At 35.0% G+C, this 16,065-nt stretch overlaps 1 protein-coding gene across 3 annotated transcripts in view; it reads left to right on the forward strand.

Annotated features, from left to right (window-relative positions):
* Pka-R2 (cAMP-dependent protein kinase type II regulatory subunit) overlaps positions 1–15,617 on the forward strand; it is a 143,496-nt gene extending 127,879 nt beyond the window's left edge. For all 3 annotated transcript variants that reach the window (XM_089100777.1, XM_089100778.1, XM_089100776.1), the window contains one exon: positions 12,470–15,617. In XM_089100777.1, coding sequence (XP_088956903.1) covers positions 12,470–12,606 — 137 coding nt within the window. In that variant the 3' untranslated portion in view covers positions 12,607–15,617. The remainder of the gene's footprint in view (positions 1–12,469) is intronic.
* Positions 15,618–16,065: the final 448 nt, after the last annotated feature.

Raw genomic sequence — 16,065 nt, forward strand, 5'->3', positions numbered from 1 at the left:
TACCTGATAAATTAATCCACTATTTTATATGCTTTGTAATGACTTCAAACTTTATTCTTGTTTTTTATGCTTGGCTTTTGTGTTTTCAGTAAAGCGCTAGTTTTCTTTAATGTTACAGACATAGGGAAATATCACCAGTTGATTTATTTGCACTAGTTTTATTGATATATGTTAGATAGGCTGTGAAGTAATAATTTTCGTTCGTTTTAAGTTTCAACTTCGCTCTTTACTTCCCTCGGAAAAACTTTGTTTTTTTAAATTAATGCATGATTATGGACGAAAGCGCTACCCTGCGACATGCCGCTGGTAGGGTATGCCCAGTGGCGTCAGTTCATAAAAATTTGTAGGGAGAGGGGGACGTATTTTTCAAAAGCCATTGGGAGCAAATCTCTGTATTTTTTTGTAATGAAAATACAAAAAAGGCATTTTTCAAAGAAAAAACTAGATTTTTCAAATCTGAGATTTTCCGGAAAAGGCATTTTTCAATAAAAAGAACCAGCTTTTCAAAATCCGAGGGTTTGACAAAAAAAGCATGGGGGATACATGTCTCCTCCTTCCATTTCCCATTGCCAGCACTGAGTATGTTACCCACCTACGTGTGTCTCGTGGCATAAACAAGTTTTTCTATAATTTCAAAATGATTTACTATCCCAGAATTTTTATCAATAGTATTTTGACCTTATTTCAGCAAAATCGTTGTTTGCAGCAAAAAAATAGTAATTTGCGCATTTTGGCCTTATTTCAGCAAAATCTTTGTTTGCAGCAAAAATGGTAACTTGCGCATTTTGGCCTTAATTCAGCAAAATCTTGTTTGCAGCAAAAATGGTAATTTGTTCATTTTGGCCTTATTTCAGCAAAATCCTTGTTTGCTGCAAAAAATGGTAATTTGTTGTATGGCAATCTCTACTGTCACATAAAAATGACACGAAGTCTTTGAATTTTGGTTTGAATGAATGTTCTCAGATATTTTGCTACAGGTGGATTAATATGCTAAAAAAAGAAGAAAAAAACAGGCCCGTAAAGATCAGGCTCGTTTTGTGTTGGTATTTTCTCCCTTTTCATAAGATTAATCATTTTCTATACTAATAATTTTGATATGTAATTTAAAACCGATAAACTTTTGATTTTATACCAGCATTATAATAATAAATTGTTTTTAGGGACAAATTAATTGATCTCGTATTTCTGTTTTTAAAATTCCAAACTTTGAAAAGCAATAAATTGACAAGCATAATTCTCTACAATCAGTTATATCGGTTTCTGTCAAACCGTGTAATGAAAATAATTGATTGAGATAGAAGGGGCGGAGTGAGAAAAGAAAATATGAATTTTAAAGTCTTGAGCCTGCGATATAAGATTTGCCAATTTTTTAGATTTTGTACCAATCCTTAGAACCAGGAGAGGAAATTTGCATTTGTTTCAAACTTTTTTCTTTACGGGAATCTTCAATAATGAAATTTAAAAACGGTCTTGCAGAAATACGAATATGACTCAATGTATTTTTTGCATTCAAAATGCAGGGTGTTCGATGGCGGTTTCCAAGTTCTGTTAGCCCAGAGCCGTTCAAAGAGGAGGGGGGGGGCAACGGAGGTAGCTTCCCCGGGTTCCGCGTCGGGGATGCGCCTGAGGATTGCCCACTTTGATCAAATTTTTCACTTTGTTTCGGCTTTTTTGCTTATATTTGAGTCAGGAGATCAGAAGGCAACTATTCTGATATAAAATGATGAGTTGAGCCCAAAATCAAATCAACCTGATATAATTTCTACTAGAAAACTCGTTTCATATCCATCAGTATGCACTTTTTTATTTTCATTTGACATGTTTCTTTTAGCACTTATTGTCCACCAATTCGTCGATTCTTTGTAAAAACAAATTGCAACAGAAATAATTCTAACACCATTTTGTAGAGGAAAAAAAGCTGAACATTATATCTAAAATTATACCTTCTAGGTCGACGCAAAACTATTTTTTTTGCGTATCGTGTCAGTTTTTTCACTTTCCTAACAAAAAATTAAGTTCCGGTAATTGTTCGTTTTTCTTCAACTGAATTGTTATTCCGATGTAAAAGGACGAGATGAGTGCGGAAATGGAGTCAAATTTGGTGTACGGTATATAAAAAGTTTCATAATATGAGATTTTTACGCTCCCCGTCGTCGTGACCACCATTTTTTTTTTTTTTTACCAGACGATCTTTCGCTGGCTAAATTGTCGGTTTTGAAATCTAATAATTAGTTAGCCTGAATCAGATCGTCGCTGGCTCCATCACCTGATGGGGCCACCTAAAAAAGGGATTGCAAGATGTTTATTAAGACATTAAAAGTATTAGAAAAGGGAAATCATCTATGAAACTAGTTTTCAGCGGCCGACATTTAAAATATTTCTTAGAATAAACTATTATCAACACACTGACTAGTTTTCACAGTTTATAAAATTATCGAATCAACTTCCTGAACACTTGAAAGAAAGAATCAAATTCCGACTAGTATTCACAACTTATTCTTTTAATTCAGATATCTAAGCTTCAACGTTCTCCTCATCGTTATAGTTTTCGATTCTTGGAGGGTTAGAACATGCTGTCCCTTTGGACGTTTTACGCCCTGTAGTGCAAGCAAAGCCGTTTCTAAAGCAGCTACATCTCGTTGAGCTACATTCCAGTTGACAGGAGCACTTCACAATTTTCAGAAGCAGACGAACGGCTGGTAGGACGTCAGTAGACAATAGATACAAGAATTCATCTTTATTTTTCCAACCCCATTCCTTGGCTTTAAGTTCAGAATCAGGATCTCCACTACATACCTGAACTTTGTAGAAAACCCTGTAACTGTGGAATTTAGCCACATCAGAAGTTGGTGGTAACTGTTCTGGGTGGCCGAACGTGCTAGTAATAGTCACCTTCTTTCTAAAAATTTTCTTGCGGAATTCATTAAGATTATTCCCTTTTGATGAGCCATATATCATGAGCAGAGCGTCTCCTCCAGCAGCCCTGACTTCCTCCATCGAAGCTGACTTCAGCATAAAAACTGCAGCTGATGTACGAAAATCGGCATCTGTCATTAGCTTCTTCAGAGCAAGGCCTTTTCCCACGCTACGAATACGTGAAGTAGTCACAACCTAAGATGACGTGAGCAAAAAGAATCGCATGGCATGTCTCTTGGCCCAGCTTCTTTTTCAATTTGTGAATATCCCATACTCGGGGAGCTTTGTTCGACTTGAGCAAAGAATAGTTTCTTGCTACATCTTGCTATCATGGTGACCATGATAACACAATAGAACCAAAATATCAGTTTCTGTTCCAATGACGGCAGTTTCGTAATACCGGAAGAATCAATAGCAGCTTGCACAATTGGGACATCTGCATCACTTGGGGCCTGGACTACGACGAAGCCCTTTGATCAGAGATAAACAGCATCTGCGCAGATAAAACTGGCCTTGTTTCTCTTGCAGGATAAGAACTCATTTTTTTTACATTCAGCTGCATATCTGATGTGAAGTAGATCTCGCGGCCGATTATGCGACTTCTCGTCGACTGGGCCATATCTTTTATGGTAACTCCACAATCGTAGCTGTCAAACACAATAGTGGCTGATGGATATTTTTGGGTCACGTAAGTAGAATAATGGTCAAGGATTTCGGAGCATCGTTCGTTTTCGGTCCATTGAATTATGTGCAGAAGAGCTCCACCGTCGATGATATATCGAATGCCTTTGGGAAGGGGAGTAGAGCGCTCCTCAAGATTGCAAGCCTGTGCTATAGCCTTGGCAAACTTGTCAAAAAGTGATACGGGGTAGGAACACAGTTCGTGTTGAAAGCACTCAGATTCCGTGAGATTGATCCTCTTTGCTAGCGTGATGAACCTCTGAAAAAGGAGAGTGGGGTCTATTCTTTTGCCATCTCCACCTAGATTCTGCTTTGTAGTAATTTGAACTGCCTTTTGTTTTCGTTAAACACAAAATCAGTGACCAGCTTTCCAGACATGGAGTCAATGATTTTTAGGCCTAAATTTCTAGCAAAATCAATGTTGGCAGATTTTTAGGCTGTCAGACCGTTGGTGATGTTTCTTAGTTGAAGATCCCCATTAAATGGTGATCCTTTTTCTAGGAAATCTATAACGTTCTGGGTGTCTTTGCAATCTCTTAGCTGCCTCGGCTTGGACGTTTCCTTATATTGTTTACTAGTTCCGTAGAAAGCCTGTGACATACCCTCCATCAGAAGATTTAGTGCAGAGCATATTGGTCGAGACAGAACCCATAAAGACCTTAGAACCTCTGTCATACCACTTCCATCGGTAAGGCCACCAGCCGTTTTGAGACAACAGCTGAGCTTCTGCTCAATGACAAGATCCGTTGAGAGCCCAGCCCAGAATATATCAGAACGTCTGATCACATGCATCCCATTCTGGAAGGCCTGATAAACGGCAGGATGAGCTTCTTGGAGCTTGACCATTCGCTGGATGTAAATCTGGCAGGATTTTGTGTAATTGTTGTGCCTAGATGCCGCCAGATAAGTTAGTATGTCAGAGGTGGATTTGAAATGGAGATCCCATAACCCAAATCGTTCGGCTCTTAAGAAATTTTACAGTACGAATACCATAGTATTAGGACCACATTTTCGAGGTTTTGTATTGGAGCAGTTCCAGTCTCTTTCTATCGATAAAAGTGCATATTGATGAATATGAAACGGGTTTTCTAGTAGATATTATATCAGGTTAATTTGATTTTTGGGCTCAGCTCATCATTTTATGTCAGAATAGTTGCCTTCTCATAGTATGGTGGAAAAAAAGGTCACAACGGTGAGAAGGGTAAAATTACATATTGATGATTATGAAAAAAATTTCTGGTACATGCAACTTTGGATATGTTGTTCAGCTTTTTTCTTCTACAACATGGTTTAAAAATCATTTCTGTTGCAATTTGTTTTTACCAACAATCTATGAATTGGTGGACAATAAGGATAAAAGAAACATGTCAAATGAAAATAAAAAAGGGTATATTTATGAATATGAAACGGATTTTCTAGTATACATTGCATCAGGTTAATTTGATTTAGGGCTCAACTCATCATTTTATGTCAGAATAGTTGCCTTCTGATAGTATGACGAAAAAGAGGTCACAATGATCAGAAGGGTAAAATTAGATATTGATGATTATTCATTTTACATAATTTTACATGGAGATGATGCTTCATATACAAAAAAAAACGAACATTTACTGACGGTTCATTTGTTTAGAAAAAAAAACTGAAAAAAATGACACGAAAAGCAAAAAAAAATAGTTTTGCGTCGACCTAGAATGTGCAACTTTGTTTTGTTTTTTTTTGTTAAGCTTTTTTTCTCTACAATATGGTATAAAAATCATTCATGTTGCAATTTGTTTGGGGTCGACCCATATTTTTGGCTAGTTTTCCTGTACTATTTGTAAATGATCGCCGATCGCGTTTTTGATTCATACCTAGGTTGCTTGGGTCATGGAACAATACGCCAAGAAAACCGGTCTTTTTTTTGATAAATATCAGAGTTGCCACCTGGTGTTAGCTCATTGAATATATTTAAGTCATGGTCTTTAAACTTGCAACATGAATTAATGATGAAATATTTATTGAATTTATTTGACAGCCGGAAGTTGGCACCTTGGTATAACTATTGCATTGCTATTATTTTAGCTCATTTGTTTTTGTAGTACGCATAAAAAAACCATAAAAGGCAAAAAGAAAACAGAGGTGAAAAAAAAACTCAGAAAGGCCGAATATTTGCCTCCCTAGAATTTTCGCCTTTTTAGATGAATACTCCTTCACTGAATAACTCGTTCATCATATTTTTTTTCTTTTTAAGTTTAAACTTATAGTTCTTCATGTTCATCATTTGACACAAACCGAAAGAAGGGAAAATACGGAAACAGTTATAGTTACCGAGGGTATCAAAAGAGTGCCAAAGTCAGAACCAAAGGGTAGTATTTTTGGTGGTAGTATTTAAAACTAATCAGTTTGTACCAAGGGCACCGGCAGAAAATTTTCCGGGGAGGGGGCAAACGCCAAAATATCAGTGGTGGTCGGGTGACAGGAAATATATTTCAGGTTTTTTTTTTTTTCGTAGTAATAATTTTATTTTTTAATACTTTTAGGAAAAAATTCTCAAATAAAAAGAGCAACTAAACTGCATGCAAAATGAAACAAAATACAGCAAATTTTAAACGACAAGGATTCCTGACAAGGGGATCAATTTATTTAACCAATAATATATTTAATTATTATGCATTAATCGTAAAAGAAAATCAAACTCAAACCAAAATTATAGAAAGATTTATTGCTTCCGTAGATTACAACAGATGTAGACTTAATTTTATGCAATTTCCTACGCCTTATAATAGTTTACAGAAGGAGTAGAGATACTCAAAAATCACCCTGCCTTCATACAGTAGATACCACGATTTGATTTTATAACGGCCATGTAAAATGTACCTCTTTCATAACAGGACAATTCTCACTCCCTCGAACTTAAATCCCTTATATATTCAGACATGAAAGAAATAGAATAGCAAAATTAATAGAATAGAAAAACAAAATTTAAACTTACTATCGAACTGCCAAATTAACCCTCTTTCTTTTTAGTGGCCTATTCAACTAAATAAAATGAACAGGTTAAAAAAAAAAATTTGTCACAAGAGAATCTTATCAAATAGTTTGTGATAAAAAAAACTGGAAGTAAAAAGTGACTTGGACGAATATTCACCAAAACTAAAAATATAATTCTCATGACAATTGCTACACCGGCAGTATTGGCTTTTATGCTGCCTCTAAACATGTAAAATTCTTTCAGTTTATTGTTATCCGCCCAAAACCAAAAATTCGAGAAAATTTGCCTGATGTTTCAAAAAGGGGAAACACCCCCCAAAAAGCAAGCGATCTTACTGAAAATCCCTTTATTAGATACATCATATCAGGGGACCTTACCATTGAGGTTTCAAGCTCCAATTTTCAAAATGTGGAATTTTGCTTCTTTTTTTTCAGAAGAAACATAGTAGATGCAGATTTAATTGTTTTGTTTTTCACAGTGGTGATTGTATCAAACCGAAGGTCCAAGATAATTGGGAAGGAGCTCATTCAAACGTGAATTTAAAGCTCTTTTTTAAGTGACCATACAGATAGAGCCAGGGGGAAGTCTTGTTTTCTTGCTATTTTAGAGCACCAAACTACAACTTTACCCCGAAGAGGAAGAGTTTGCAATTAATTTAGAATTCTGAGAAGCTAATTGATCAATAGCTATATTTTAGGCTTCCCAGTTGCAAAAGAAGTAATGCCACTCGGTGCTGTGGCAGTACTGGATTCAACCAAGTTGATTCGCATTATTTGTTATGAAAATAGGCTACGTTTGGTGATCTGTAATTGCGTTTCAGCTATTCACCAAAACTAAAAATGGAATTCTCATGACAATTGCTGCACCGGCAGTATTGGCTTTTTATGCTGCCTCTAAACATATAAAATTTTTTCAGTTTATTGTTACCCACTCAAAACCAAAAATCTGAGAAAATTTGCCTGATTTTTGACAAAGGGGAACCATCGCCCAAAAAGCAAGCGATCTTATTGAAAATCCTTTTATTATATACATCATATCAGAGAACCTTAGCATAGAGTTTTCAAGCTCCAATTTTCAAAATTTGGAATTTCGCATTTTTTTTTTTTTCAGAAGAAACATCGCCGAAGCATGTTTATTTGTTTTGTTTTTCACAGGGGTGATTGTATCAAACCGAAGGTCCAAGATAATTGGGAGGGAGCTCATTCAAACGTGAATTTAAAGCTCTTTTTTAAGTGACCATATAGATTGGGCCAGGGGGAAGTCATGTTTTCTTGCTATTTTAGAGCACCAAACTACAACTTTACCCCGAATAGGAAGAGTTTGCAATTAATTTAGAATTCTGAGAAGCTAATTGATCAATAGCTATATTTTAGGCTTCCCAGTTGCAAAAGAAGTAATGCCACACGGTGCGGTGACAGTACTGGATTTAACCAAGTTGATTCCCTTTATTTATAATGCAAATAGGCTACGTCTGGTGATCTGTAATTGCGTATCAGCTATAATGAGGGGAGGGGTGAGTCATTGTTTAGGTGGGGGTAGGGTAAATTCCTAAAAAAAAGTACATTTTGATGGACAAACTGCTTACTCTTCATGAAGCTTCATATAAATGTTGAAAAAGGTAGGGGGGAGTAGGAATTAATTAAATTATTCCTCTATTCAGCTAAAATCTTACATTCTCATCTCTACCAGCACAGAGGCGGAAAATGCAAGAAAGGTTATCATCAGCCCCGCCAGGAATTTTTCGGGGATGGCAAATACTGCTAGGAACTTAGTTTTCAGCAATTTAAATGGTCTTATTTTCTTTTTCTGTTTATATGAAGTACTTTAATGTATTCTAACAAATGTATATAATGTATTTATCTATAAGAAATCCTATTGTAGAGGTTGTGATGGCTTCAGTTATGTAGAAAATCGAAGGTCTTGCAGAGTTTCAATCCATACAAACAATAATACTCCTTTTTCATCCAACTGAAATTCTTAAGTAATAATATTAATAAGGTTTTTTTTTACCAGAATTACTATTTATCGTCCATTTTTTAAGTATAATCAAATTTTGTCACAAAATTGATATTGCAAATTTAAACGAAGGACGGTACTAACCAACGTACACTTATTGATTTGCACATTTTAAAAGCAATTAACCAGGGATTTAAGAGACCGGTACCTCAAATTATATCCGGGTTAGGCCTGGGTATGATTTGCAAAACACTCAGAAATTAAATAAAAAAAGAGTGTTTCAAATGAAAACAAGGAATAAATTTGAAACCTATTTGAACAAATTACTATTTATATGAAGGGGCTGTCTCCTCCTCAGCTCCTTACTCTTTACTGTGAAGTTTTGAGAAGGGGGCAGTCCCTTTTGTATACAGAGCAATTTATATATGTTTTAAGTTTTAAACTCGCTCCTTACTTCAGTGGAGGAACTTTATCTACTTGTCTAACTACATTTCAGGAAGCTGTAAAGTTTTATGAATGTAATACTTTTGGTAATACAGAAAAAACAATCAATATTTCAATGATCTCTGCTTGGATTTTGAGTGGAAATCAAACAGTTCGTGGTAACGGACTGTAAGTAAGGAGCGACCCGGTTCAATAATAACCGAAACTCTAAAAAACGGATTTTTACACCAATAGGCATATCAAAAGAATTGGCTTATAATGCTCACTCGAAACATAGAAGTTTTATCAAGTTTAGTTTTACTCATCCAAAGCTACGAGCATGAGAAAATTTGTCTGATTCTCGAAAAAAGAGAGAAAGACTCCTTTGAAGTCGAAAAAAGGGGGAAACAACCCCTAAATGTCATAGAGCTCTAATGAAAATCACACCATCGAATTCAGCTTATCAAAGAACCCTATTGTAGAGCTTTCAAGCTCATATCAGCAAAAATGTGAAATTTTTTATTTTTGCCAAAGGAAAGATCACGGATGCGTGTTTATTTGTTTCTTTATTTATTTTTTTTTCATGGGTGATCGTATCGATCCAGTGGGCATAAATTCGATAGAAGGCTGATTCCAACGGAAATGAAAAGTTCTAGTGCCCTTTTGAAGTGACCAAAAAAATTGGAGAGCAGCAAGGCCCCTTCTCACGCCACTTTTTTCCAAAAACGTCCGATCAAAATTTTGAGATAGCTTTTTTTTCATCATAGTTAAAAGGCCCAATAACTATGGCTTTAGAGATAAAATGACCTCTTACAGCCCGTGGGGAAAAGTTTTTAAGTTATAAAATTTACCTATTGTTTTATTTGTTATTGGGAAGTATGCATACATTTTTCGTGTGGGGATGGGAGGACGGATTTTCTGCTGGAAGGATTTTGCACGGAGAAAATTGTCCTTGGAGAGGGAAGTTTCCAGGGGGTGGAATTTTCCGGGGAAATTTTACACTGGTTGAATTTGCCAGAATTTCTATACGAAATTTCTTTATATGTCTTGCTTTTTCCTTACCGATTCAATTTTAGCCTTGGAGATGTTAAGGGTAATGGTCCAGGGTAAATTTTCGCCAGGATTGGCTTACCCAGAGGATATTTCTATGGGAAAGGGGATTTTTCCGTGGAGGAGGAGCCAGGTATCCTGGCGTTATTTAAAAACGATCAGAAATTAAATAAAAAAAGTTTTTTAAACTGAAGGTAAGGAGTAACATTAGAACATAAAACGAACAGAAATTATTACGTATATTATGAGGGGATTTGCCTACTCCTGAAACACAAGGGTCGTTTGGTTAGAACGATAAGTAATTTTTTTTTAAGGGCCGAAAAACTGCAGCGTGAAGAGGTGTTTAGGAGGGGCCCAATCCCCCTAATATACTTAATAATTTCTGTTCGTTTTAAGTTTTAATGTTGCTCCTTGCTTTCAGTTGAAAAAACCTGTTGTTTTTTTTTTAATGAAGCTTAGAGACAAACATTTTTCTAAAGGCAATGGAAAAAAATATCAATTAAAGTAAAAGTATATAAAAATGAAAAAAATTAATTAATTACAAAAAAAATGCACAAAACAATAGCCTTCTTACGAAAACTAAGATATAAACTCCCAGCAATCAGTTCTGCTGAGCAATGCCGAAGTGTTGGACGGATATTTTTTAACAATATCGACAGTTTTTAACTTGGTTATCAAACACGAAAATATTTAATGCCTTTAGATTCAATTGTTTATAAAGAGTAACGCATTATCAAAGTAGTTTGTTCAAAGTAAAAATTAAAACTAAAATTAAGAAAATCAAATTCAATGTTTTAATTCAATATATTTTGAATAGCCTACCAACACAAATATATTTGACACCTTTATGCTTCAGAAGTGTAAAAAATTAAATCTTTTTCAAAGTGTCAGCTAGATAGATACAGTCACTCCTGAAAAAAAAAAATAAATGATAATAAAACACAAAAATCGTATCCGTTCAGGGGGAAAAATACAAAAATTCCCAGCATTCCGTACAGGGGAAACATTTCTGATTGTAGTAGCTCCATATATCAGCTCAAGGGTACTCTTACAATGCAAGCAAAAGTGGTCGGTATATTTTTACCGAAATTAACCCTTATTAAGTTATTTTCCTTGTGTTTTCTATAATTACACGAACTTTCTTGTGTACTAATAGCTGCATTAATTACTAATAAACAATACGTATTTAGGATCACAATAAAAAGTTGATTCTTCGATTGATGTTATCAATAGTTAGGCTCTTACACTTTCGTTATCGACAAGGATCGTTATTTACTTACCATTCATTACTATGAAGAATTAGATTTTTTTTTTTTTTTTTTTTTTTTTTGTTTACTACAACCAAATCAAACAGAAAAAATGTTTGTGGAAAACTGGAAATGGGTCACTCAGTCAAAAATTATAACTTATATTTTTCTTATCAAGGGTCAGAATCTATTAGCAGGCAGCCAACAACGGGGCAACACACATTTTTTCCATGTTTCTTCCCTATTCTGCTCCTTTTCCTTTGGTTTCCTTATAATTACTTTATAGTGCCAAATTTACATGAGGGCCATGCCCCCCCTTTCCGGCGCCCATGGTTTGTACAATGAATTAAATATTTAAAAAAGAAACTGATTATTCACAAACAAATGATTTTGAGCAGTTCATTAACACATTAAAGGATAACAACACATTTCGTTAAAAATTTTGAAAAGACTAAAATTAATAAGAAAGTGTCATATTCGAAAAATTATAAGAATTTTCTGCCAAAAACAAACGTTTCTATTTAGTAACATTTTCTGCCCCTCCCCCCCCCCCTTCAACCGCCAAAAAAAATCCACAAGCTTGCTTCTAGCGGAGTGGATCGTAACCAAAATCTGCTTTGCTTTGTTTGTTCTTGTTTTTTTGTTTTTTTCCAAAGATTTCACCAGAGAGAACTATTGTGCTTAAATATACAGGCAACTTATTTGAGAGCCTTATTTCTTAGTATAGAAATGTTTTTGAGCTCTGTATTAGAAGCTATTTTAGAAAAATGACGTGAAAATCTACGTTAGAGAATCTGAACTTCCGTAAAAATATTATTTCTAATATGACCAGACTCGTTTACTGACATAACGATTGCGTAATAGAACGCATAATAATGTTCCAGATCCCGAATCTTTTCCTTCTGAGAAGATCTCGTGATGCATTCTATTGGTTTAGAAATGTTTCCTAATTTCGAAGTATGAGCTCCTGAGTGTTTCAGAAAGCTACAACTTGTGCGTGCCGCGAGCTTGTTTCTAACACTAAATTACGAAGTTCGGATGCCTTTCGACTGAGAACCGTTGTTTCAACCTTGTTCATTAGAGCAATTACTATAGATTGCACAAACCCTGGTCATCTTCTGTCTTTATAGGGGCAATCAAACATTACTATTCCGTGTATATTACTTCCACTAGATATCGTTTTATTTGTAGAATAAACAATTATTAATAATTTTGTTTATCCTAGTTTTGGACGTCGACGCATTTGAAAGACTTCTTGGACCTTGTATGGATGTCATGAAGCGAAGTATTGAAGTATATGAAGATCAACTAGTCAAACTATTTGGCTCAGCAGCAAATATATCTGATGCAAGGTCAAGTTAGGTTAAGGTTTTCTCTGTTAGATTCATTTCGAAATATTGGCCGACAATTTGCAAATTCGTCGGTAATGCGATTTATATTGAATATAGTTTTGTGCGTTCAGCAACCTTCAGTTTATAGGATCAGTGACTTTTATGAACAGAGTGCTTTAGAAGACTTTGAAGTATGCCTATTGGTACTGTGCTATCGTAGGTGTGTTTATTACTGCTCAGTTTTGTTTAAACTTATACTAAGTGAATTGTCTGCTTGGGGGATGATAAGAAAATTGCGATAATTTTAACGTGAAATATGTGCCGCATATTGTATGTAATTAGAATAATTAAATGCTAGTAGAAAATAGGTTTGCAATCAATTGTCCAAGGATATAAACTTTAGGAAGAATACAAAACTATTATTTAAAAATACGTCGAGCCTGTTGGGCATCTATTGTCATCCTAGAAACCAAGCCATGTTTAGGTTATTAAGGACAAGGTTGTATCCAGGGGGATGAGGGGTTACGGGTTTGAACTCGCCCCCCACCAATTTTTTTCTGACTCGTAAAAACGTAACAAAAATACATATAAACACATTTTCGAGTTTTTTCTACTGCCCTTTCTGGAAAAATATCCCCCTCCCTCCCAACAAAAATCCAGGATACGGCCTTAGGTTGCCTATAAGATAATCTTTTGACGATCTTTGGTATCGGACATAACTCTTTTTCTAGGCACCAAAGGAACTTGTTTTGCATGTGCTTAACCTCTCAAGATATAATTTTTGTATTTTAAAAAAATGCAATCCAAATGAAGATAGCATCTTACAACGCACCTTACAAAAAAAAACTTTAAACGCATCCAAAATTTGTTTATATGCATTTTTGTTAAGTTTTTACGAGTCGGACATTTTTTTTGGAGGGGGGAGCTGGGGTCACAACCCTTAATCCCATCCCGGATACATCCTTGTTTATCTACTGTATTTTAGATCAATAAGATATCATTGCTAAAAAATTCTCATGACATCATAATGCCTTATTGTTTTTATTATCTTTGGTCCGTGCAAAGACAGCATCGGAAGCTAAAGCCTATGAGACTAATAAAAACGTTGCGAGGACTGTTTCATAGAATTGCTGAATGATATAAAGGTATATTCAGGGATTTTCCTAGGGTTCGTGGCACCTGGTACTAAAATTACTTATGCTCCCCCCCCCCCTACTTCCGACTAAAAAAAACCACGACCGAGTCCGTTGATTTTGGATTTGAAGTTATCATGTATTTTGCGAAAAGCCCCAGTCATAGCCCTCCTCCGGCCGCACCCTCACCCGCGTCGCCCGGGGAAGCTTGCCCCGGCCCCTCCTTTGAACGACCCTGTGTATAATGGGCATAAGAGTGGCACCTGGTTCCAATTAGTACCTTATATTTTAAGATACGTGTTATGAAAAAAAAGAACAAACTAAGGAAGAAATGTTTAAAGAACTAGTTGATGAACAAAATTTAAATGTCAAAAAAGCAAATAGTTACCCCATCCTTGCTCGCCAGCAGCTCTTGTGATTTTGACGCCACTTTCCAAATTAAAATGCTGAGAGCGAATAGTCCGCTCCTTCGTTTTATTTTATTTTGGTTTCTATTTTATTATCGTTTGTACTTCACATCGCTGTTTTGCTTTTTGTGGGTAAAAATAAACTAATGCAACTACAACTAGCCGAATAAGTAACCTGAACACCTTGGGCCGCAGGTTAGGTTATACAAAAATTGTATTTCACTATTCAACTCTACAATTAATTTGAGCTTCCTTGTGTTTTCGTTTATTGCTCTGAAAAATATTGGGTATGATATGCGGCATTATAAGCTATTTTTCTTAATTAGCCTTTCATTGTTATGTTTTGTTTATTCTATTGCGGTAAGCTATTCCTTTCAGTTTATTTGGATGGTTTGACATGACTGCCATCTCTAAAAATGTTTTGAAACTTCTCTTATGTAAAGCCAAGCTACTAATAAAAAAAGATATGAACACAAAAGGGATCCGTAAGGAGGTTGTTATGAAGAGTATAGAAAAGTTAACTTAATAATCAACGAATTCAGCGACGCATCAGTATCAGTTCGGATCCAAGGGGATGGAATTTTTCCCAACAATAAATATTATTTTATATATTTGTCTACAAATATTTTTTTGTATTATGGTTGAAGCTTGCAAAACATTAAAAAGTAGTGATTTTACTCTAGTATTAGTTAACTCTAAGAAAAATTCAGACCCCTTTGGATCCTTATAGGTACCCCCCCCCTCTCCAAATTGACTCTGGATCCGTGCCTTCAATGGATCATGAACAATGACTAGATTGTATAATTTCCACACTTCACATAGTAGATGCATAAATACCAGATTTCTTCATGTTTCATGAACCTTTGCTCAGACGGAATGTTTTCATTTTTTTCTTTCGACAAATATCGGATTTCAGTGAAAACGGTAACTATGGTTCTTTTTAAATTAAAAAGGTTAAGTCCATCGTTTTTAGGAGATGAGTAACATTCTTCAAACGAGTGACACTTCTGATCACACGTTTGGCTACTCCCACTAAACGGATCCAAAACAGCTTTATTTTTCGATAGCTGTCCAAAATTTGAAAATAGAACCAAAAGACCAATATTTCTAATCAAAAATAATCCCAAGTTTGACCAGTATTGCAGAACACTGTCATGAAAATTCTGTCAGAATTGAAAATTCTGTTTTTGATATTTAATAATTGTCGTATTTTTCAAGTGAAAGAATAATCCATGTTGCACATTTTGGAAAAAAACTTCAATACTTATTTGTTTGTTTTGTTTTTAAATTTTATGTTTTGTGTGTGTAGATCCACATTCCGTAGTATAATTTTCTCTTTTTGTCAAGACGAGTTATTTTTCTTCTTTTTTTTGCTTCCTTGTTCTAATGCTAATCAGTATTTTGTGTAAAGTTCATTATTTTTCTAGTCAGTTGAAAATAGAGATGTCACTTTTTAATTTTTATGGTGATATTGACTAATTAAAACAGGTCATAATTCTCGACATGGAGTCTATATTTTATTTAGATGAGCTCCCTTCCATAGGGAGTAGCCAGGATTTTTCTTAGGGAATCTACCTTACTTTGGGAAGGGGAGTTTCATCTATAACAATTGCCCGTACACCTTGATAAGACCATTATCAAATCGTTCATGATTATGAACGATAAGAGAAAAGTAGCCCTTGTTAATTGGAAGTAGGAAATTTAAACAAATGAATTTTGATAGACATATATAGATAAAAAAAAACTGTATTTTCATTACTGTCCTTATATCAAATCGTTCATAATAATGTACGGTAAGTAAAGAGCCACCCTTGTTAATTAGAAGGCGAACCTCTAAAAAATGGGTTTTGATAAAAGTAGGCTACACAAATGAAACTTGTGGTTTTATGATTCTTCTATATATTCAAAGTTCACCTAGTTTAAAGTGGTCTATTGCTATTTTGAGGTTAT

This window comes from Artemia sp. Qi Xiang Cuo, chromosome 14, assembly GCF_049724085.1.
Source record: "Artemia sp. Qi Xiang Cuo chromosome 14, ASM4972408v1, whole genome shotgun sequence".
NCBI lineage: Eukaryota > Metazoa > Arthropoda > Branchiopoda > Anostraca > Artemiidae > Artemia > Artemia sp. Qi Xiang Cuo.